The 22,281-nt window shown below is 39.0% G+C and overlaps 3 protein-coding genes across 3 annotated transcripts in view; all 3 read left to right on the forward strand.

Annotated features, from left to right (window-relative positions):
• Positions 1–6,856, forward strand: part of myo10l1 (myosin X, like 1) — a 48,255-nt gene extending 41,399 nt beyond the window's left edge. Inside the window, exons 32-43 of the mRNA XM_034675360.1 lie at positions 10–204; positions 381–538; positions 630–750; positions 1,322–1,470; positions 1,774–1,922; positions 2,004–2,211; positions 2,325–2,461; positions 2,807–2,930; positions 3,285–3,638; positions 3,939–4,115; positions 4,227–4,418; positions 5,281–6,856. Of these exons, the coding sequence (XP_034531251.1) occupies positions 10–204; positions 381–538; positions 630–750; positions 1,322–1,470; positions 1,774–1,922; positions 2,004–2,211; positions 2,325–2,461; positions 2,807–2,930; positions 3,285–3,638; positions 3,939–4,115; positions 4,227–4,418; positions 5,281–5,385 (2,069 nt within the window). The 3' untranslated portion in view covers positions 5,386–6,856. The remainder of the gene's footprint in view (positions 1–9; positions 205–380; positions 539–629; positions 751–1,321; positions 1,471–1,773; positions 1,923–2,003; positions 2,212–2,324; positions 2,462–2,806; positions 2,931–3,284; positions 3,639–3,938; positions 4,116–4,226; positions 4,419–5,280) is intronic.
• Positions 6,857–10,520: 3,664 nt separating this feature from the next.
• On the forward strand, positions 10,521–17,826 carry pttg1ipa (PTTG1 interacting protein a). The gene is made up of 7 exons (XM_034675357.1): positions 10,521–10,811; positions 11,722–11,774; positions 12,088–12,196; positions 14,160–14,262; positions 14,981–15,046; positions 16,180–16,226; positions 17,053–17,826. The coding sequence occupies exons 1-7, from the start codon at positions 10,724–10,726 to the stop codon at positions 17,088–17,090; spliced, it is 504 nt and encodes a 167-aa protein (XP_034531248.1). The 5' UTR covers positions 10,521–10,723; the 3' UTR covers positions 17,091–17,826.
• A 2,350-nt stretch (positions 17,827–20,176) lies between these two features.
• sumo3a (small ubiquitin like modifier 3a) lies at positions 20,177–22,281 on the forward strand. The gene is made up of 4 exons (XM_034675358.1): positions 20,177–20,308; positions 21,182–21,310; positions 21,484–21,555; positions 21,754–22,281. The coding sequence occupies exons 1-4, from the start codon at positions 20,288–20,290 to the stop codon at positions 21,814–21,816; spliced, it is 285 nt and encodes a 94-aa protein (XP_034531249.1). The 5' UTR covers positions 20,177–20,287; the 3' UTR covers positions 21,817–22,281.

Here is a 22,281-nt window from a genome sequence, read left to right on the forward strand (position 1 = left end):
ATCCTTCAGGCTGGCTCCAAAAGGAGATGAAGACGAACGCTAAGAGCACCTCCCTGAAGCTGAAGAAGCGCTGGTTTGTTTTGACCCACAATTCTCTCGATTACTACAAAAGCTCAGAGAAGAACTCCTCCAAAATGGGAACTCTGGTCCTGAACTCGCTCTGCTCCATCCTTCAGCCGGATGAGCGGGTGCACCGAGAGACGGGTGAGGAGAGGGAGAACGCAGAAAGGGGAAATTTTAATGAGGGATTAGACGTTAGAGGTTAGGGACGAGATGTAAAGAAAGGAGTGTAGTTTCTGAATGTTATGTGTGTCAAAAGGAGAATTATTATGCCTTTTCCTTTGATGTTATGGTTTAATTTCATTCTTTTTTTTTCACAGGATACTGGAACATCATCGTGTACGGGAGGAAGCACAACTACCGCCTCTATACCAAGATGCTGAACGAGGCTATGAGGTGGACTGCCGCCATTCAGGGAGTCATAGACAGCAAGACTCCCATAGAGACTCCAACTCTGCAGCTCATCAGAGACATCAAGGTTAGACACGCTAAAGACAAATCCTCATTTTCATACTCACCAACTAAAGCTCATCCTCATTCCTAAATTTGACCTAATTGTGCCCCCTCAGGAGAACAGTGTTAACCCAGATATTGTGGAGCAGATGTACAGGAGGAACCCTATCCTCAGATACACTCAGCATCCTCTACACTCCCCTCTGCTGCCCCTGCCCTACGGAGAGGTCACCAGCTGTGAGTAAAACCCAATTACACAAATACAGGAAGGAAAGACTTTGTCCTGAAATTCATGCTCGCAGTTTGAACGCCTGTTTAAGAATTCAAATGGCACCAGGTGATGGGCTAGTGTGCTCAGAACTTGTTTTTCTTTATAGGACTTCTTAATAGGAAGAATAATATTGCAAACCTGACACTGCACTGTAAACTGTACACTACACCTCCGCCTGCTCCCTCATTTTTTAAAGTGAAAGAGAGAGAAAACAGGGGGAAGAGTCTGTAGAGAGATGTTTGAAAGAGGACAGAGAAAGAACAAGAAGCCTGTTTGGGCTAATGCCAACACTTGCTTGGTTAGGCTGTACACTCTACCTCTCCCTACTCCCACAATTAAATGCCTATTTCATTTTAGTTACCAACATGCAGTATTTCTCCTCATACGTACTTAGCCAACGAGTCGCTCTTATGATATAAAAATATATTTCTTATATTACTTTGAATCTCACATTTGCATCATCCCTACTGTGTCATGGTTATAAATATTTTTTTCTCCATCCTTCCTCACATGTGTTTTGTCTTTGTTCATGTTCAGTACATAGGCAGCAGGGCTATGCAAGCCTGCAGGATGAGGCAGTGCGAGTTTTCAACTCACTGCAGGAGATGGAGACTCTGGCAGACACGGTACCCATCATTCAGGGGATCCTTCAGACCTGCCAGGACCTGCGCCCCCTCAGGGATGAGGTACATTACTTTACCTCAAGTACACTCAACACAGTAGGCCTTATTATAGCTTAGTTATTAGAAAAAAATGTTCCAGCCATACTTTTTTACATGCAGGGAAACATGAAAAAGGTTCAAATGTGTCTCTGGTAATTATAAGTATTTTCAGTATTTCTGAAATGTCCTCAATCCTAACATATTTAAAATCTTTAGATAGGTATTTCTGCGACTTTTCCACCCTCATGATCAAGACAAGACTATTCGTTTGCTCTCGAATGTTGAATAAAACCATCAATTAATCCCCTTCATATTTGTGTTTCCCAGGTATACTGTCAGGTGATCAAGCAGACCAATCATGTGCCTCAACCTAACAGCCCAGCCAATCGGGCACACTGGCATCTGCTCACCTGCATGAGCTGCACCTTTCTACCCAGTCGAGCCATTCTCAGATACCTCCGCTTCCACCTCAAGAGGTGTGTGTTCCTGTGATTCTATGTTTGATGCATAATTAATTAAATAAATGAATCATAAATGTTTAATGTGCTTTGATTCAGGGTACGTGAGCGCTTTCCTGGCACAGATATCGAGCGCTACGCTAGTTTCATCGGGGAGTCCCTGAAGAAGACCAAGACTCGTGAGTTTGTTCCCTCTCAGGAGGAGATCGCCGCCCTGCTGGTGAGACAAGAGATGAGCACCACTGTCTACTGCCATGGGGGAGGCTCCTGCAAGATCTCCATCAATTCACACACCACAGCTGGAGAGGTGATTGCAAATTATTCAAAGTGACACGTTATAGACAGCAAATGTTAATATTAAGAGCTGAACTGTAATGTGCCGTGATAAGTTGATCACTCTTTTATATGTTGCTGCTGCAGGTGGTAGAGAAGCTGATCAGAGGTTTGGCCATGGAGGAAAGCAAGAACCTGTTCTCTCTATTTGAGCACAACTCCTGCACAGATCGTGCTTTGGAGAGCAGAGTGATTGTGGCTGATGTTCTGGCCAAGTTTGAAAGGTATTCCCTTTACTTTATCATTTGTTCTTTTGCCTTGATTATTGAACACTCTGAATCAAGATTTTGATACATTTTAAATGCTTAGTTATGTTATTTTGTCACTGCCAACAGAGGCTGTAAAAAAAAGCTAATTATGTCCCAATCAACATCAAATTTAAGACCCTTACCTCTTTTTCCATTTGTGTTTCATTATTTCCTGTATTTTGTCGTACATTATGTAATGTTGCTGTCCTGTTTGTCTGGATGTTGTTTTTTTACACATCAACTTCCTAGTTAAATAAAGATTATAAATAACACTATATTGAGACTGTTCTGATGTATGTGTGCTCCATGTGTTTTTTCCAGACTGGCAGGCAGTGAAGAAGAAGAGGAGGAAGGAGAATGGAAACTCTACTTCAAGCTCTACTGCTTCCTGGACATGGAGAGCATGCCAAAAGAAGGAGTGGAGTTTGCATTCATGTTTGAGCAGGTAAGCTTTGCACGTCTGCAGGGGTAGTAATGCTCATGAAACTCTCCTGATGTGTGTGTGTGTGTGTGTGTGTGTGTGTGTGTGTGTGTGTGTGTGTGTGTGTGTGTGATTTGAAGTGGAATATTTTTGCTTTAATTATCTGATTTTGTAAGGCCATCATTTTTTGTCTATCCAGATTGATTATTAACTGTAGAGTATAAATACTGACTACAGGAACAAGCACATATTCTTATTTTATACACCTAGCCTACCTTCATATTTGGATTAAGTTTAATATATTTCAGAGAAAAGTCATTTTGAAAGTCTTCCGATCACAGATTTTCTGCCTCTCACTTTCACTTTTGATTGTCTCAGGCCCATGAGTCTCTGATAAGCGGTCACTTCCCGGCCTCAGAGGAAACTCTGCAGCACCTGGCCGCTTTACGTCTCCAGTATCTCCACATTGATGGAGCAGGTCGGGCTGGGTGGAGTCTGGGAACTGTTTATCCAATCAGCCGCCTCCGCAATCGCATCCTCCACTCCACAAAACCGGGCGTAGGGGCAGCAGGTGGAGCAGGAGGAGGAGGGGCAGGAGGAGCAGGTGAAGGGAAGGGTACAGTAGGGGGACAGGGAGGCATCCCAGTGGGGGTGGAGAAGCGAAAGACCCCAAGCTTCCTGGATGGCACCCTGAGGAGGAGCTTCAAGACTGGATCACTGAAGAAGCAGAAGGTTGGTGAAGTTTAGACAATAATGCACAACCTATAGTATTTATTTTGACTTTATCATGACTGTTCTTTGACACCTGGTCAAGGAGCTCTGTTCTTAGCTGTTTCAGATTGTTGTTATTGAGGGCACACATGATGGAGCTCTGAATCCGTCTGGATTCTTTAAACCTGTGTTGTAGTGTGTTTTACTAAAAAGACAGATTGACCATCAATCAAATAGTATCTCTGTCTGATTGGCTGACTGATTGATTGATTGAAAGCTTGACAGAGTGCTCCTCATTGATTGGCCTCTGTGTTGCTGCAGGTGGAGGAGGAGCAGATGCTGGAGATGTGGGTGAAGGAGGAGACGTCGGCCACACGGACCAGCGTTCTAGAGAAGTGGACCAGACTGCAGGGCATGCCTCAGCATCAGGCCATGCTGAAATATATGAGCATTATCAAAGAGTGGCCGGGATATGGATCCACTCTGTTTGATGTGGAGGTAACAAAAAAAAAAAGAAAGATAAAGGATCAGTGCAAAAAGAACAAAAGCTTCCCCATGTGAAAGCTGTGCTTCGTTCTCTGGTTTATATTGTCTCCTCTGTCTCTGCAGTGTAAAGAGGGAGGATTCCCTCACGATCTGTGGCTGAGTGTGAGTGCAGACAACTTGTCAGTGTACAAACGAGGTGAACCAAAGCCTCTGGAGACCTTCCAGTACGAACACATCACCTTTTTTGGTGCGTCACAGCCCTGCACCTACAAGATCAACGTGGATGAGAGGGAGATGTACTTTGAGACGCCACTGGTGAGGGCTCTAAAATCATTGTTCACCTTTTATTCCTTTTTTTCTTTAAGGATTTTGAAAATTAAGATAACTTTAACAAATTAGGTATCGTGACTCAAAGTGCAGCCATCACGATTTCAATACAAATTTGTAGAAAGTGTCCATTATCTTTTCCTTATTGCTTTTTTCTTTTTGTCTTCCTTTTCATGGTTAAAAGACACTTTGAATTTAAGATATTTTACAGATTAGGTAGGATATTAGGTGGCCTCCTTGTTGAAATGCATTTGTTCTTATAGGATTAATGTTGTTGAATTAAAGGGCAGCTCCGCCAATTTTACACATAAAGTTTAGGTCATTCATCAAATGCTGTGTTATCCTTTGAAGCCTGTTAAGACGGTTGTCAAATATATTTTGTTACTCTGGAGGGAGCTTTAAAAAGTTTGAGGAAAACTGTTGTCAGGGTTAAAAGATGGTGCTTTGTGCATTGTGGGAAATGTAGGAACCATAGCGGGTACTCTAGAAGTGCTTGCAAAATTGCTGAAAAGCCGTGGATAGCTTGAAAATGTCCATTAAGAAGGAGGGGGAGTGGTGAGAGCCAAAGTTTGAATTATTTCTTGCTTTTTCTAGCTTTTAAACACAAATATTACACAACTACTCCATCTTCCCAGGACAGACTTAAAATGATTATGCCCATATGAAAATGATAATGCACCCCCCCCCCCCTAAAATTATTTCTACAAACCTCCTCTTAAGTAAAAAAGACCCCAAGTCCAGACATTGTTACCTTTGATGGTTTCATTCTCTTTATCAAGTAACAACGGCTTGATTTTAAAAAAGCAGCCTTGCAGACACACTCAAATTCTAACTTCATCTCTGTCTTTAGGTTGGGGAGATCACAAAGATCATGAGGGCCTACATCAACATGATCGTGAAGAAGCGCTGCAGCATTATGTCAGTGACCAGTGTCGCCAGCGCCTGGGTCAGGTGATCGCCACCAACCGATCAGAGCCCTCAGTTAATCCGGCTATAACGGACACCTCAGCTCTCCTGCATCGGGTGGTTGGTTTGTTGGTATTGATGGAGGCAGCCACACCAACCAGCTAATCCTCAAGGCCGAATTGAAATGTGGTGGATGAGCGGAGATGGAAGTGAAAACAGAAGCCAACTGCACACTCTTCAGGCATGGGTTTCACTTCGGATAGGGGATCTATTTAAAAACAAGCATGAGAAAGAAAACTTGTATCTCTGGACGGTTCTTTCAAATACATACATAACCAGCTCTCCAGTTGTAGTCCTGCATGCAGATGTTCAAGCACACTCCAAACTTCTCTCTGCTTTCCTTTTCTGGACAAAACCGTGAAAACAAGCACAAAAAACGCCACCCAGTCCCGACCTATCCCCTCTTTTCAACCCAACGCACTGCCAAACAGAAGAAAGCCACACTCTCTCAGTTTAAATCTGTTTCTTTCTCACTCATCTAATCTCAGACTCTCTCTCTTTCTCTTCACATGTCCTCACTCCTGTTTGCATCTTAGTTTGGTATTAAGTTATAATGCTGAATTCTTGTTCTATGCTTGCTTTCTCTCGATCTCTCTGTCGTTGTTTATCTGTAACATCAGCTGTTTGTGACTGAGAAAAAGGACTCCTGATGATTCTTCTTCGGGGCTGACTGACTGGAAAAAGAAGATCAGTTGCCCGCTCGTCAGTGCCACTGTGTGGCCACAAGAAGAAAACACAGCCAAAGGAAGTGGCTTTAAATAATTCTGAAGAATATCAATTAGAATTTTTAAGTATAGTCTGTGCTTTGGAGACTCTTCTGTCATGTTTAGCTTGACGTGGAGAGTCTGTGCATGGCCTCAAAAGGAGAACTTTATCAACCAGAATAGTATAAAAAGAAAACATTTCCCTATATATGTCTACATGTAACACACACTACATATATCCACTGTATATTCACATACATGTACACTTGAACATGTATCGTTTTGTACTGTATATCACACATTATAAGAGTTATTACTGAACTTTTGGTGGCTATTGCACTGTACAGAATATAGATGCCAATGTGACACCTCTTGTGTAAAATACATTCAAGTGAATGGTGTTAATAATGTCTGAATATGATGCCAATATTGTACATCATCCACTGGCTGTGCCATCAGTGTGACTCACAGACAAATGAGGATTAATAGTAGAAACACACACCAGAATGAGACTGGATTTCACAGTGTTTTGATGGATTTATCATAGTTATGTGTGGGACTCACTCTGCAGGATTTATTGGAGCCACAAAAAACTCCCCATCTTTGTTTTCAAGCTATTCTTACTTTTTCTATTTATTTAAACTTGAACAATAAGTCATAAGAGCTCCATTTTGTCTGTGTTTCAATCCTGTTTAAGAACATGTGACTTTTAAAACTGATGATATTATAATAACTGTATGCCCCCTGCTATCTTAACCACCCTGAAGTGCTGTGTCAGGAATGCTGCTGTGTGTGTGTGTGTGTGTGTGTGTGTGTGTGTGTGTGTGTGTGTGTGTGTGTATGCGTATTAATGGTGTAACCTGCTGTTGGAAAAAGAAAAGGGAAATGAGAAAGAAGGGGTGATTTTAATGAGTGTATTCCTTGGAATTAAGACATATTTACATGACTAACCTTTGCAAAGAATGGTGTTGTGATCGTGTGATAAAGGGAAACGCATGGGATTTTAAAGGGGGGTTGTGGGTAATTTATTTCTCATTGTACTGTATGTATTGCAAGGCGGGTTCAGGAAGAAAAGATGTAAAATAATAATATACTGGATATTTTCAGTCTCAGTGTAAGAGGAACATATAAGACACTGTGAGGATATGGGCTCAGCAATGGTTTAATTGTGCACTGGGAATGCTGACAGTCATCACTGCTTTGTGTGTGTGTTTGTGTGTTTTTGAACTGAAAGTGAAGTCACTGTTATGCCAATATCACCAGAGTCTGTGGCACTGCAGGTAGATGGCAGCATCCCTCATGCATAAAACCTCAAGAGGATAAAAGACAAACAAAATGTTTCCCCACATCCACTAGCTGAAGGGGAAGACTAATAACTGAAACACTGTCTAACATGACAACACAGTCCAATTAATCTGAATGGTAGTACATTTTTATATCTTATTTTTTATTTTAGACAGTGGATACAGGAAGGATCTGGGACATAGTGTGGAATGATGTGGCAAAGGGCCAGTGGTTGGAATTAAACCAGCTGCCCACTTTGAGGACTATAGCCTTTGTATGTGGGGTGTGCTGTTTTAACCACTGAGATGATATGGCTAAGATACTTTAAATGAATGAATGCATTTTTTACCATTAACTACAGTTACATAAACGTTTCATATAGGCCATCATTAGGTAAGGGCCAGTGTCTAGTGACAAGGTGGTAATGCAAATTAGGATCATGACAGGGTGAGCAAGACTTCCAAACAAAGTTGACAGGTCTTGTCTCACCCTGAAGCCCTACAAATGTAGCATGCTAACACAAGCAAATGTTTTGCCACTGTGTCAATAGGCAATGGTGAAATGAGTCAGACTTCTTCCTGCATATTGACTTGATATGGTGTGTGTGATCTGGTTGAGTTGAGCATATTTTTTGTTTTTCAGGATAAAATACGATTCTTATGGGGTTTCAACCAATCAAAATCAAGTATTTAACACAGTCAGGTACTAAACCATCTTAAAGACTTACTACTGCCTTATTATAAATCATTATACTCTACAACTACTAGGCCATTTATCAAGACTTTTTTCCTAAATAGCTTCCAAAGTACTGTTTATTTATAGTAATAAGAAAATTGTACATTACTGTCTTAATATGCTTTGTTCGTGTAGTGGTAGTACTGCAACCTGAGTAAATACTAAACTATAATTCACTTACACATGCAACACACTCTTTCCTTTAAAAAGCAAAAACAATGGGTGTTATTTTAGGAAAACTTTGTCTAGTAGTTGTAGTTTAAAGTCATACCAGGAAAGCATTACTACATTCTTAGCCAATAATGGTTTATGTGTGTACCTCAACATAAAGTGTTCTGATTTCATTTGCTTTTTTAAAAGTTGCTAAACTGGTTTTGTGAACGTGACCAAAAACTATTGTGGTCTGCAGCGTTTCACACAAAGTATTCAAATGAAGTTGTTCTTCTTGAGGTCAAGTTGTCTGTTGTCTATCTGGAGTGCCACACACGGGGCCGCAGCACTGAATTTAGACAAACTGAGGTTGTGAGTCCAAGTGCATCTATGACACTCACATTTTTTTGTTTTAATTTGGACTTTTGTATGTTTTTTAGGAGTTGGGGAAAAGGCAGATTATTTATTTGCCTGGCCTACAACTATCAAAATGTAAACATGTATTTAGTCTAAAGTGCTGGATTCAGCCTGTATTTTCTCCATTATAGGAAGTACACTCTCTTTACTACCATTTATGAAATAACCAGACTTCCCAGAACATGACCTCAGTGTCTTCAGTGGTAGTTACGGCCCTGTCTGCATACACACAGCCCTCTGGGATCCTGCCTATAGAGTTAGAATAAGCAGAACTCACTCAGGTTCCAGTCTAAACTTTGTGTTGTATTATTTTGGCCAAAATGAGCGGAGAATGAAGGAAGTAACCCATAAGCCATAATTACCAAGGAACCCTGAGCTGTCTGTTCTGGTTATTCTACATCTACGGTTCTGTCTGTCACTGATATTACACTGAGTAGGAAGATGAAGTTACCCCATAGGAGCTGAAATGTGATCAATGTGATTGCAAAAGAGAGTAGTGAATTTAACTTCACTTTTGCAAAATCAGATCGCAAATCTGTTTCTAAGGGTAGCTTCATCACAAGGGGTCCTGTAATCAGCCGCAGGCGGCCGGAGTTGGGGCCCGTTCTTATCTTCTGTTATGCTTATTATTATCATCATTACACAGTAAACATAGTGCTTGTTTAAAAAAAGAGAAAGAGAGAGATATGTGTGTTGTTCTTTTTTATTTGTAACTGGCTTTACAAAATTATGCTTTAATAAATTATTGGAATTATTGTCCTCTATTTGATCTGTTTTTTATTATTGCTACAGACATTAGTTTATTTTGAGTTTGATTTATATTTCCGCTTCATATTACCCTTTGTTTCTTTGTCATTCATTTTTGGAGGGTGATATTACAGACATTGACAACTTTTAGTGATGTCAATTTTGGAGCTATACTATCTACTTTAAATATTTCCATTTTCAACATAGCCCAAATAGTTTATTTAACTTAAACACTGCTTCTGACAAGGCACATACTCAAGAATTGTTTGGGATTTTGCTGTGGCCAATCAGAGTTTAAGGGGGCATGGCCACCCCGAGCCAACCACTGGAAAAATGCCCCTGTAGAACATAACAAGGTTCATTGACTGTCCACAGTAGATAGCTATCCATAAAAACACTTCTCCAAGTTAAATTACATTCTTTACCGGTCTGATTTTTTTACTGGAGTGATATTGTTACCTGTAGAGTTTGTATTTCAAGATATATAAAAGTTTGGGATTTCTGCAATTGATTTTTTTTCTAGTCAACTCTTCTTGCAGATATCTCAAATTGAATCAAGAAGAAGGGGATTACATATATATGTTAAGGATGTCCAGTTTAGCTTTTTGACACTGTGTTTATACTTTTAAAGTTTAAAGGTTTAAAAATATTTATGAATTTTGACTAGTATAAATACAGTTTCAGATATATTTAAATACAGTTTCTACAAGCAATAATTTTATTGTGGATATTTCTGATTAAAGTTGAATTGATAGCCATAACGTCATGTAAGCAACAGACACTGTGAATTGGAGTATTTACTGTTAAGTTTTAAAATTAACTTTAGAGAATCCACAAAATTCTCATTAGAGGGGTTACTGTGACCTATTAATGATTTAGAAGTATATTTATATACCAGTCAGACTTTTTCTTTTAACTTTTTTACTTTACAGCTTTGCTTATGCTCCTGTTCATTTATAAGATCTGTTTTCGTTCAAGACATTTAAAGTAATTATTGCTGTATTGTTCTTTTAATCAGAGTAGTATTTTAAGAGTTGTTGCACCTCCGCCTTGCAGAAAACAATGCACTCAAACGCACAAACACGCCTTCCTCTCCTTTGTGTCTTTGGTGCGTAATGAGCGTGCGTCAGAACAACTCCGCGTTCAGTTCCCTCTAAGCAGGTTCACTTTTCGAGTTTCAGCTGTCGAGCAGCAAAGACGTTTCCTCTTTTTTCACACAGAGATTTCTCAAATCCATTCAGACAGAGAAAGTTTAACTAACAAACCTTGAATAGTCTGAGTGGTTGGACGATGGATTCTCGGATTTTACTCCCTGCGCTTCTGCTCGTCGTCGGTTTGGCGACAGTTTTGGCCCAGACGACTTCCGCACCTGAACCAGGTAGGAGCTGAAGTCAGCAGCTCTGTGGTGATGAGGAATTAATGGCAGCTAAAAGAAGCCTTTCCTTTCTGTTTACTGGGTTTAGCCACGCCATTTGCATCTTTAGTGGATCATTTTGGAAACTTTGAAAAGATCTCTTAAACCTGATTTATTGAGATTTTTTGACCTGAATTACATTTAGTGTTAATTTATCTAAGACAGTTCAGTTTGATCTCATGCAACTTATTTCAGTTTATTAATTGTAGAATAACATATAAGTTGACCAACACCACCTTGATACTTAATTTGATCCCTGTATGCCTTGATTTACCCTCTATATGTTTTGACTTTTTGGTTTAAGATTTGCTATCATTACAAAAACAATACATTTTTAGTTAAGGCTTTGTTTCAGCTCAAAGAACTACACTTTATATACAGGAAAAACAGAATTTTCTTGAAAACCTGCATGTCACCGTTAGCCTTCTTGGTCTTTTGTTGAAACTTCTCAACAGGAACAATGAGTCTTTTTTCAGATCTCAGCCCCCCACAGGTCCCCAATTGTTCCACAGAAAAGAAACAAGCAGGAGTAGCTAAAACAAACTTACTTGTGTACACTTTACTTTAACAGACATGTGTATACAGTTACACAAACCCAGCTGTTGTTCTGTGTAGTCTGCTGATGCTAGTATGACTACTCTTGTTCCTGTGTGTTTGCTGTGCTGTGTCTCCATGGAAAAAGGCCCAGGAGGATTAGGAGTAGTTACAAAAAACACAGTGAGAACCAACCTGCAGGCCTCATTAATCTGGCTCCTATGTGGCTAATCTTTCTAATGCTTCTCTCTTGTTGACCTCTGACCATGTTGGCTGAGTTTTTCCTCCATGTTTGTGGGCTGTTTTGATGTAAACTAACAGAAGTTTGTTTCCTCCACAGCATGTGAGACTAAGAATGGGACAAGCTGCGAGCTGTGTTTGAAAAATGTAAAGGTGAGTCCAGAGAATTTGAGAACTCCGATTTTTTTCTGGATATGCAAAACGTGTGTGTGCGTTTGTATGTGTGTACATGTTAGAAGAAAAAGTGGCATACTTGGAGGAACAGTCACTAGTTGCTCCTCCTCCTGCATCTCCACACCTGATAGACTGGTTTGAGGAGTAACTAATCCGTCATCCACTCCCCCTCATCTTCCTCCATGTTCTACTTTACTCATGCAGTGTATGCTAGATTTGCCCTGAATGTCTCATGGAGCCATTGTTTATTCAAATAATAAAGACGTCATTGACTGTCTTTGTATTTCTGCAGTGCTTGTGGTGCATCAAAACAAAGGCATGTGTAACATATCCAGTGAAGACCATCCTCCCTCCTCATGCCCTCTGTCCTCTGAATGAGGCGCGATGGGGGCTCTGCTGGAGTAAGAGAAAGCATGCACACATCACACTTACACTTTCATTTGATTTATTGTATTTGAATAACGACATGTGCCCCCAAATACATGAACCTCACCCACTTTATTATTAAGATACTCAATTAAAATAGTTTTTTAGGGAAGGGTAACTTAAAACTTGGAAAAAGCTGTGAGGCGCTTTCAGGTTGTGTTGATTCAGGCTCACACTGACGACAGCAACTATAAGTCTCCTTACTCATTTTGTCCTGTAAATCCATAGGCAACAGAAACCGTTAACCTCCTTTGTTCATGCAAATCACCATGAAAATCATACTGATGCCTCTTTGTGACCTATAAAGTAAGAGACCCCAAAATATCGGTCAGTTTCATAACAAAAAAAACCTCCTTACAGTAGCTTTGAAGGCAAAATAGATAGTATTAAATTAAATAATGATTGAATGAACTCATGATTTCATTGAACTTTCAGCTTAACTTAAATTTTTTTAACTTTAATTTGAGCATTTAGAATTTAAAACCTCTCTTATTTTATTTAAACACTGTACATTATAGTGAATAAAAATGAAAGAAATATCATTATATATCTTTGTTTAATCTCAGGCATTTAGTTGCATTTTATTCAATATCAGTACAAAGGTAATAAATCATATAACAGTAAATGAAACTGAGCACAGTTTTGAGGTACTGATCTGTTATTGAATTGTTCCCATTCTGATTATGTTAATCCTTTTATTTTTCTCAAGGGCTGCTAGGGGAGATTATTTCGAATATCCATTAATAACTCAATTGTTTGGTTTTCTAAAGGTCAGGATTGAGTAGACATTTTTATCACATCTGCTACTTTTCTTTAAATGTCCTCTTGAAAAATTACAGACTGCTCAGAGACCAAAGATTGAGAATATAACTTAAAAAGTTCTATTAGTTAAAGGTGCTGTGAGGAACTTTTGTTTTGTATCGATTCTGGCGCCCCCCTTGTGGACAAAGTGATACCTCTTATCTCTTGTCCTATACATGCAAAAGTAGTGTTTTCAACTAAAGCCTCATCCTGTTCTGTTCAACAGTCAACTTTATCAGGCAATGTGATTCTTTTCCATGAAAGCAGTCAAATAAAGGCTGTTTCTGAAGTGAGATGTCCTTCATCTGGTCTGACACCTACCCCCTCAGGGCGGTCTCAGGCATTAAAAATTACAACAGAGAAGGTGCCAGTGTTGCTGCTGATGGACTTGTTTGCTATTGAAGGTTATAAAGAGGCATCAGTATCATTTTCAGTCTGTTTCTCAGCCATTTCAAAACTCCTCACAGGGCCTTTAATGAACCAATCAAATAATATACCAATCATTTCAGCTTGAGGATTTAGAATATTTATGTACAAGCAGTTTACAGTGAGGCTCATGAGATGTACACCATGGTTACAGAAAATACTTGTCTCTGATTGGTTGGCTGGTGTCCGTTGCTCCATTCCATACTCCAGTTTAACTGCACTGGGTAACCATAGCAACAGCACTTCTCACTGCTAAATTAGACGTAATCATTGGTTAAACTGCTGACGCACTTTCAAGACAATAAATAACAGCGTGGTCACAGCTTGTGTTGGCACAAAGTGGTTAAAGTTAAACATAGTCTTTTTTTATTTAGTGTTTTATTGGGATATAAATCCAATGTTCATCCTATGTCATTTTATTTTTAAGTATATTAAGGTACATCATAGACGAAATCAAATGGGAGTGTAGATTTTAACTCAGTATAAAATGTATGACCACACCTCTTCATAGCTGGCAAAGTAACTCTTTCTTCATATATTGACATTACAATCCAACAACAATACAACTGGTTAATATTGTACTAGTTGACCTAAGCAGCCTGACAGAGTTGATACAAGGATTAGAGTGATTATGAACAGCTCATAGAATAAATATAATAGACTTTTTTTAATCATGAAATGTACATTTGTCCCTGTGTTTTTTGTCTGTAGTGAACTTCCAGACGTTGATAATCACCTTGGCGGTGTTAGGTGGAGTCATCATTATCGCCTTCCTTATCTGCCTGTTCTGTTGCTGCAAGTGTGAGAACTTTGGGTAAGTGTGCAGAGAGCTGTGGCTGACAAAATTACTAGCTGAGAAGTAACTTCAAACACTTCAAAGAGGGCCATTTCTGCCATGCACAAAGTATTATGCTGCCGTTCTTTATGGCAGCTGCATTCAATAAGAACTGGTTGTATGAACTTGTATATGAAAAATCTCTGATATTGTTACTGATTTTGGCTTGTTGATTAACTTTACTGTTTGCAATTTCCAAGTTTTTCTTCTAAGCCGTCAAGCTTTAAAAAGTAACAATATACACCCCCACTTCTTATTTGTAATGGGCTGGATTTCATTAAATATATCTGCATGAAGTTGTTCCCATAGAAGAAGAAACTACACAAACAAATAAAATCCCCTTAGAACAGCACACAGATACTTTAGTTTGTAAGAAAGAGGGCAAGATGTGTCAAGTTAAGTGTAAAAATGCCCACAGTTATGTTTTTTGTTTGACAGGTTATGTCACTGTGTCATGTGACTTTCTCTCTGGCTTTGTTTAACATATCAGCCTGGAGCTAAATATGCTAGAGTTAACGTCATGTGCTCATGTTCAGAGTGTTCTATGTTGGGAATTTTTTGTCTAATCATGTGAAGATAATCGGCCCACATACTTTTACATTTGTTGCAGCTTTTGAGTGGTTACTAGCACTTAGTGTACTTTCACATGATCTTTCTTACTCCAGTCTAACCTTTTATACTTTGAATTTTGCGACAGATCCAGAAGATTTGATGCCAAGATGGAGAGGCAGGCTAACAAGACAAGAACCAAGCAGGAAGAAAGGTAAGAAATTACTTTACCAGACAAATTGACCTGGTGTGTTGAATAAATCTGTATCTATCGTTTGTATGGGAGAGCAGATTGATATCTTAAGAGACAGTTCAGTCTCCACATCTGTATCCTCAAATGCAAAAAATAGACTTTAACGAGGACTGGGTCTGAAGGTTATTCATGCTGGTGTTGTACCCTTGAGTTACTGCTCATATCTCTACATTTTACAACAATTGAAATAAAAAAGTAAGGAAAACAGCTTTTAGTTTGATTATCAGGCTGTGACTGAACTCAAACTAGGCAGCAGTACAGCGATGCACAAACTAAACCGCAGCAACACAGCCTACTGCTGCCACATATTCCAACGTTCCCAACATGGAGGACTTACAGGTTTATCAACTTGAGAGCTAAATGTACCAGAACAATGTCTTCCCCTACAGCTTTCTGTGTCACGAACAAGAGACTCGCACTTCCTCATCCATATTGTTCTGTCAGGATCTGTTTTTCCTGCTAAAACTGCACATTTTCTTCATAATTACTGGGTCCCATATCAATCTGTCTGTGCGTCATTTTTCTCATGGTCCTTGGGGCTATCAGCTGCTGTGAGCTATCAGCAATGAACTGTAATCACTGACTCTACATAAGTAGACTGTGATTTTGCAGTGTGTAAATAACTTTTCCCAACTATCTATTATGTACAGATACACAGTAAATTCAATATTATAGAGACATTACCAGGAGAAACTGAGAATTAATTATTGCCCCATTTGTGTTAGATCACTGAATGTTTCTACTGGTATCTCAATTTTTTGTCTCTTAAGAGCTTTAATATATATGTATAGTAAACTTAAATGTTCTCTGGCATACAAGTTGTACAACATGTGAATAACAGCTCAGATGGGTGTGTTTTTATCTCTACAAGGGTTTCTTGTTTCAGTGGGTTTAGTTGTTTATAATCTATAGGACAGAGAATGTACTAGCTCCCCCTGTTGCATGGTTGTGGATGATCCATATCCTCATCATGAAAGCATAACAATGGGGGAAATGTGTAGATGTCAAACTATTATCCGCCCAAACTGGTTTATGGGAATGTTTTGAAAGTGGCCATGTTGCTCAGAGCAGATTGTTTATTTTTGTCCTTACAGGAAAGCAGAAATGAACCAGCGACATGATGAAATCAGGAAGAAATATGGTGAGCACTCTTACACACTTTCTCTCTCACTTTTCCTTATACTTTTCAAGGTAAAGAAAAGATTTAAAAAATTAGATTCTTATGGGGAAAAAGGAACATTTTGGCTTCTGTACGTATTATTAGAGGAGAAACCTAAAACTAAATATTAATAGGATGTTTTCTGTTTTAGTTGTTTTGAAATCGGCAGAGGTTTTTCAAGAGGTACAGTAGATAGTGTCAGAAATGTGCACAGTTGCATTCTTGCTAAGTTTGTGGAGAAAAATGTTCAAGTTTGAACAATATGCTACTGTCCTTAGCAGGTTAGCTAAACTAAGCACAAAGACTAGAACAATCTGTTACAAGCTATCCTGGTTCTGTCTAGATTGATCAGATTTGAGCTTTCATCACTGCTAAAGCTAAAAAAATAAGACATCATATCTTCATTTAACTGATAGAAAAACTTGTTTTTGCATATTGGTGAACAAAACTACATTTAAGTCAGGCGCTGTAACACTGCCTGACTGTTCAGACCATTGACTGTATATTAATATGAACAGCGTGCCTCCACCCCCCCCCCCCCCCCCCCCCCCCCCCCATTAAGAGATGTAAAGCCATAATACTGCCTTGAAAGACGCTAACATATTATGTAACTCACTCACAGTCAGGCTAACTGGGTCCTCATGGTTTCAGTCTCGAAACTAGGCTAACCAGCTGCTAGTTGAGGCGTCATATTAACCTTATGGAAATGATAATGACATCGAACCTTTCATCTTACTCTTAACAAAAAAATATCTGAAGATCTCAGAAATTGTTTTTTGTGTTTACTGCCTGTTTTATGTTTCTCCAGGTCTGAGTGGACAAAATCCCTATTCCAAATTTGCATGAGAGGATCTGTGAATTGAGTTTTCAACCACAGGGTTCATGTTTTCTCTGAGCACTGACCTCTCACACAATCAAAACTGACAACCTACGTATGTTGTGGCTGAGAGTGTAGACGAAACCTAAGGATTTATGTGAACTCTAAGAACAATAGACATTAGTTTTGCACAGCCAGTCATTGGTCTCATCCAGCCTATGTAAAGGAATATGTTCATTGTGATCATCCAAGAGGCTGTAAATAAAGGTAGAATAGAAACATGTAGCAGCAGTGTTCTTCAGAATCAAATACTCTCTGGTAACTATTTATTGTATTAAGTCAAATGATTTATTGTGCAAAACAGAAAGACTCAAGTCGACTACCTTAGCTCCAGAATCTGGATTTTTTTCCCCTGGATTTTATCTGTTTTCTTCCTGTGTTGCTGCTGATTAAGAGTTTTACAAACAAATATTCAACCTATTTTTGTACTTGATTTAATTCACTTAAAATAGACTCAATCCTAGCATATACTGTGTGTACTTGCTGGAGTCATTTTTATATTGTTAGTGCTCCACTTACAGGTTTTCTTTTTTTTTCTTGGGCTGTCAGGTTTGGAAAATCCCTAAATAAATCTTAATCAGTGCAGTCTAAATTTATAAAGTGATTGGAACTTTTGAATATTTACTTTGAAGTCTGCCTTATTCTGCATTTGCCTGAATACCCTGTAAATACAAGTAGGCCTAATAAAAGATGCTGAACTCATACTTAATTTCTTGTGTTTGGACTTTTTTCATATTTTGTCAATGAGCTCCAGAAAAGGAGAGGTGACTGAAATTGAGGTGATTGTTTCACACAGTTCATTACTTGGAGTAGTTTAAATGCACTGAATAGGTAACTTATCTTAAGAGGCTGAATGCTGACATCAGTTGTTTAAGTTTATCCACAGTAGATTTTTATATTTTATGACAAAGAGTAACTAACTGTTTTTTCCCCTATTGTGAATAACATGGGATATTACACAAAAAATATATTGAAATAGGTTAACTCACCAGGGAACAATGTTTTATTAAATTCAATAAATATTTAACATGAATGCTGACATTTATTTGAACATTTTGAAGGAAATAAACAGGTGACTGACATAAATCTTTTGGCATGAGGTTACCATTAACACTTCTCAAGGCAATACAATGTACCTTAATATTGTTAAACACAAATAATAGTCAAGGGTTCAGAAAGGGTAAACAAAATTCAATAGGAGAATAAAAGCAGGGCATATTTAACATTTTCTCAGTTTGGAAAACATGAGACTGCTATGCTTATTAGCATATGGCCAAAACCAAGGTTGTCCAATCGGCCTAAAATGCCTTCATACTCTGCTTTTTTTTTTATAGCCCACAGCTTTAACTTCAAAAAAATAAAAACACAGCACAAGTGTCGCCTAAATGTTAAGAAATAAGACCAAGATTTAGCACACAATGAAAAGCACATTTGATTAGAACTCAAGCAGTCGTCAAAACTTTAAGAGCAAATAAAGTTCTGAAGAATAGTCGCAAGTATAAACTTTAAATGTATTCTAGCCTATCAGTGAATACAATTTATGGTTTATGGGGGTTTAATGTTGTAGGCCTGCTGTACTTGTGGAAGCAATGAGGAAAGTTGAAATTCTGAAAAATGTAGGCCTATTGTACTAACAGGTTTTGGCTACCTTCTGCCTTACACATGCTTGTGTGGTTTGAATAAATGTTGTTTTTGTGCAAACATCTCGAATAATAATGTCAAAAGATAGTTTGTAGCAGCAAGTTCTTGGAGGTTTTAATAGTTTAACCGTTAAACTATCAAAACCTCCAAGTACTTGATACTACAAACCATCTTTGTAATGTGCTTTGCATCTCAACCACCAACCTTACTCCAGACCTGCCAGCTATCCTACAGTCCAAGTGCAATAATATTCCCATCCCCGGTGAGTTAAAAATATGACACAGCATTTATGTGTTAATAAGGCTGAATATTTAAATGAAATCAATTAAACTCATTAACATTTTTGAAAAATATTAGGAGCCAATCTGAATTATGAATCAGCCCTTTTTATTTGCATAGACTGCATTACAGGCTTGTAACACACCCCTGCCCCTTTTCTTTACTCCCACCTCTATACAGTGCTGTGAAAGGGGATCAGCATGGTTCTGTTCTGATAAAGAAGTATCCTGAGGACTGCTGTTCTATGAAAGAGCTGCCAGAATACTACAAAGGGTTCAAGCTACAATTTGAGGCTATAATTTTGTAGTCATGGACCACCAAACCAACCTGCGCTTGTTACTTTTGTCTTTCTAAGATGTTCATATTCCATCCCTTTTTGTGAAAAATAAATGAAAAGTACAGCTGGAAAGCCGTGATGCAGGCTGTTTTTTCTCTACGTTTATTCAAGTACAATACCTACAAATCAAATCCAGTCCACATAAAAACCAAACTATATAACACTAAACCCGTTCTGTAAGAATTTCCTGAAATGTACCCAAACAGACTCCACCCTCTATGTATTTACTCTTCTTTTGCTTCTCCCTCACTCAACCTCTATTTTTCCTCTTCTTCTTTTCAATTGAGTTATAATAATTCAATTTTCTTCATCCCCTTTGTTCTTAGAGTTATTTTACTTATTGATTACTCTTGTTATACTATACTGACATATTACTACTCTTATTGATTGCAAATACTATTTTTTTTCTATTTCTTGTACTATTTTTTGGGGGGGGTTCCTTTTATCCCTCTGTCTTCTCTTCTGTCTTGTCTCTCTTCACAAGTGTATAAATACGTCCTTACGTGTTTTGTAATGTTTGTACTTGTTAGTATCGACTACATGTATATACACTAATTGGTGAACAAAAAAGTAAAAAAAATTTTTTTAAATTACAATACCTACAGTGGCCCAGCCTCCCTTATATTTTTCTTTATGTGGCCCTCAGTGAAAAAAGTTTGGACACCCCTTGTTTAACCCCTTCACCTAAACCTCGCGTGATCGAGTATTTTGCATTGGTGCGCGCCCCCGTGTCCGCGCTCCCGCGATTTAGTGGTCACGTGGTCCTGTGACATCCAATCACTCGTTTGTAACAGCGATCCGAAGCGCGCACCCGTCAGCGGCGAAGAGGAGAGGACAGAAGGCGGCAGAAAGACAAATAAAGCCCAATTAACCGATTTTCCCGAGACCTGCTCACAAAATACAGCCAAGATGTCAGAGGAGAAGCCAAAGGTAAGAAATGCAGTTTAAATGATCTGTTGATTTATAATAATAATATAATAATAATAATGGCTCAGTAAAGCTCTTGCCGAACCATTTCTCTGATGTGCAATCTAAAATGGCCTGGTTTGCACGTTTCTCTGAATCGGCGCAGTGTTTGTTTCGCAAATGAATGGGCATCCGCACATCCGTTTTTATTCTTGAAAGGCACATTTTCAATGGTCTTTGGATTTAAATTGATTAGGTTATGTCTATTTGACTAGAATCTCACAGATGGAAACATACATGCCACTTAGACTACGATTCTCCTTTGCGGATTTTTTGTCTTTGTCGAAACTGGACCACGTTATGTCCGCAATGCTGAAAATGCCGCAACTGCTGTAGCAACAAAAACGCGCAAATGGGGGTGACGCAGTCTATAAAAGGCTGGTTATAGCTGTCTTATTATCGGTACTTTCTCACTGTGTCAATGTTTTTTGTCCACAGTACAACACAACAGAACAGCTAGCAGCGTTAGCCGGGAGCTAAACTCAGCATTGGTTTGAGAGGGATGGCGTGCTACCAGTTAGCCCACAGCTAACCACGCTAACGTTAGCATATCTGACTGCCTTGAATAGTTTTGCTCATGTAAGCTGCTCTTGTTTAAATAAAACACCTTGGTGTTATCGTACACCCTCTGTGCTCGCGGGACGTTTTGAAACATATTTTAGAATTGCCGGCTCTGCTGTAGTTCGTTCATGTAACTTACCTTAGTGTTACACTTCTGACAGCAGTGCCCTCTTCTGTAGTGAAATCTTAACTTTGACTCTACATGAACTCCTGGTCCTGACTGTAATGTTGTTTTATGTTAACCTGCTTGTTTATCTGATACTTCTGTCTCTGCAGGAGGGAGTTAAAACAGAGAACGACCACATCAACCTCAAGGTTGCAGGGCAGGATGGATCGGTGGTCCAGTTTAAAATCAAAAGACACACACCCCTCAGCAAACTAATGAAGGCGTACTGTGAACGACAGGTGAGCTGAAAGCCTAAATGACTGCTTTTAAATCACTCCCTTTCAGTAACATACAATTACTTGGGATTTGATGTAAATACCTCATCCAACTTCCCCAGTATTTACTCACGTCAGCATGCTATTTCGCACCTTAAACATGGATGCATCTTGATTCTGTTGTGTGGCTCTTGCAGGGTCTTGCAATAAGGCAGATCAGGTTCAGGTTTGATGGCCAGCCTATAAATGAGACGGATACACCTGCACAGGTAAGATCTTCTTTATTCACTGTTATACATTCTGCATAACTATCACTTAAACAATCTTCAGAAATGATAAATACACACCAGATTTGATTGATTGATTTCAGCATTGGGGCATAGTTTGAAATCATTCACTCTTCTGCATTGTGCCAAGGCATCTTTTATTTCCACTAAATAGAACCTTTTTCTCTCTGCTTTTGTCAGCTGGAGATGGAGGATGAAGACACCATAGATGTATTCCAGCAGCAGACAGGCGGGCACTGCTAGGCCCTCCCCACCTCATTGAAGGCCACCCTCAGACCACGCTCACTACCACCTTCACTGTCCCTCCCCTCTCCTTCCCTCCTCTTCAGCCTATTATTATTATTATTATTGTAATTATTATTATTATTGTTATTATTATTATTATTATTCTTTTTCCCTTTAAAGATGTCTATCATGGTTTCCGTCAGGTGTGGGGGGGTTGGGGGGGCAGGATGGGAGGGGCTTCTCAGCTGATTATATACTGTCTCAGCAAGGACTGAACTTTTGCGAGCTTCTACAGTCTCTCTGCTGGCCGATCAGGACATCATTTTCTCCCTGTGCCGCTGCAGGGCTCTGATTGAACCACCATTGCTTCTCATTCACTCTCCAGTGAAAGCTTACAGTCATGGCCAAAAGTTTTGAGAATGACACAAATATTACATTTTCACAGAGTCTGCTGCTTCAGGGTTTTTAGGTGTTTTTCTCAGA

This window comes from Notolabrus celidotus, chromosome 22 (genome assembly GCF_009762535.1).
Source record: "Notolabrus celidotus isolate fNotCel1 chromosome 22, fNotCel1.pri, whole genome shotgun sequence".
NCBI classification, from domain to species: domain Eukaryota; kingdom Metazoa; phylum Chordata; class Actinopteri; order Labriformes; family Labridae; genus Notolabrus; species Notolabrus celidotus.

Coding starts and splice junctions, on each gene's coding strand:
- pttg1ipa (XM_034675357.1), top strand. CDS start 10,724: ATGGATTCTCGGATTTTACTCCCTGCGCTTCTGCTCGTCGTCGGTTTG. Junction 12,197..14,159: donor GCGATGGGGGCTCTGCTGGA/GTAAGAGAAAGC, acceptor TTTTGTCTGTAG/TGAACTTCCAGACGTTGATA. Junction 16,227..17,052: donor TGAAATCAGGAAGAAATATG/GTGAGCACTCTT, acceptor ATGTTTCTCCAG/GTCTGAGTGGACAAAATCCC.
- sumo3a (XM_034675358.1), top strand. CDS start 20,288: ATGTCAGAGGAGAAGCCAAAG. Junction 20,309..21,181: donor TGTCAGAGGAGAAGCCAAAG/GTAAGAAATGCA, acceptor CTGTCTCTGCAG/GAGGGAGTTAAAACAGAGAA. Junction 21,311..21,483: donor AGGCGTACTGTGAACGACAG/GTGAGCTGAAAG, acceptor TGGCTCTTGCAG/GGTCTTGCAATAAGGCAGAT.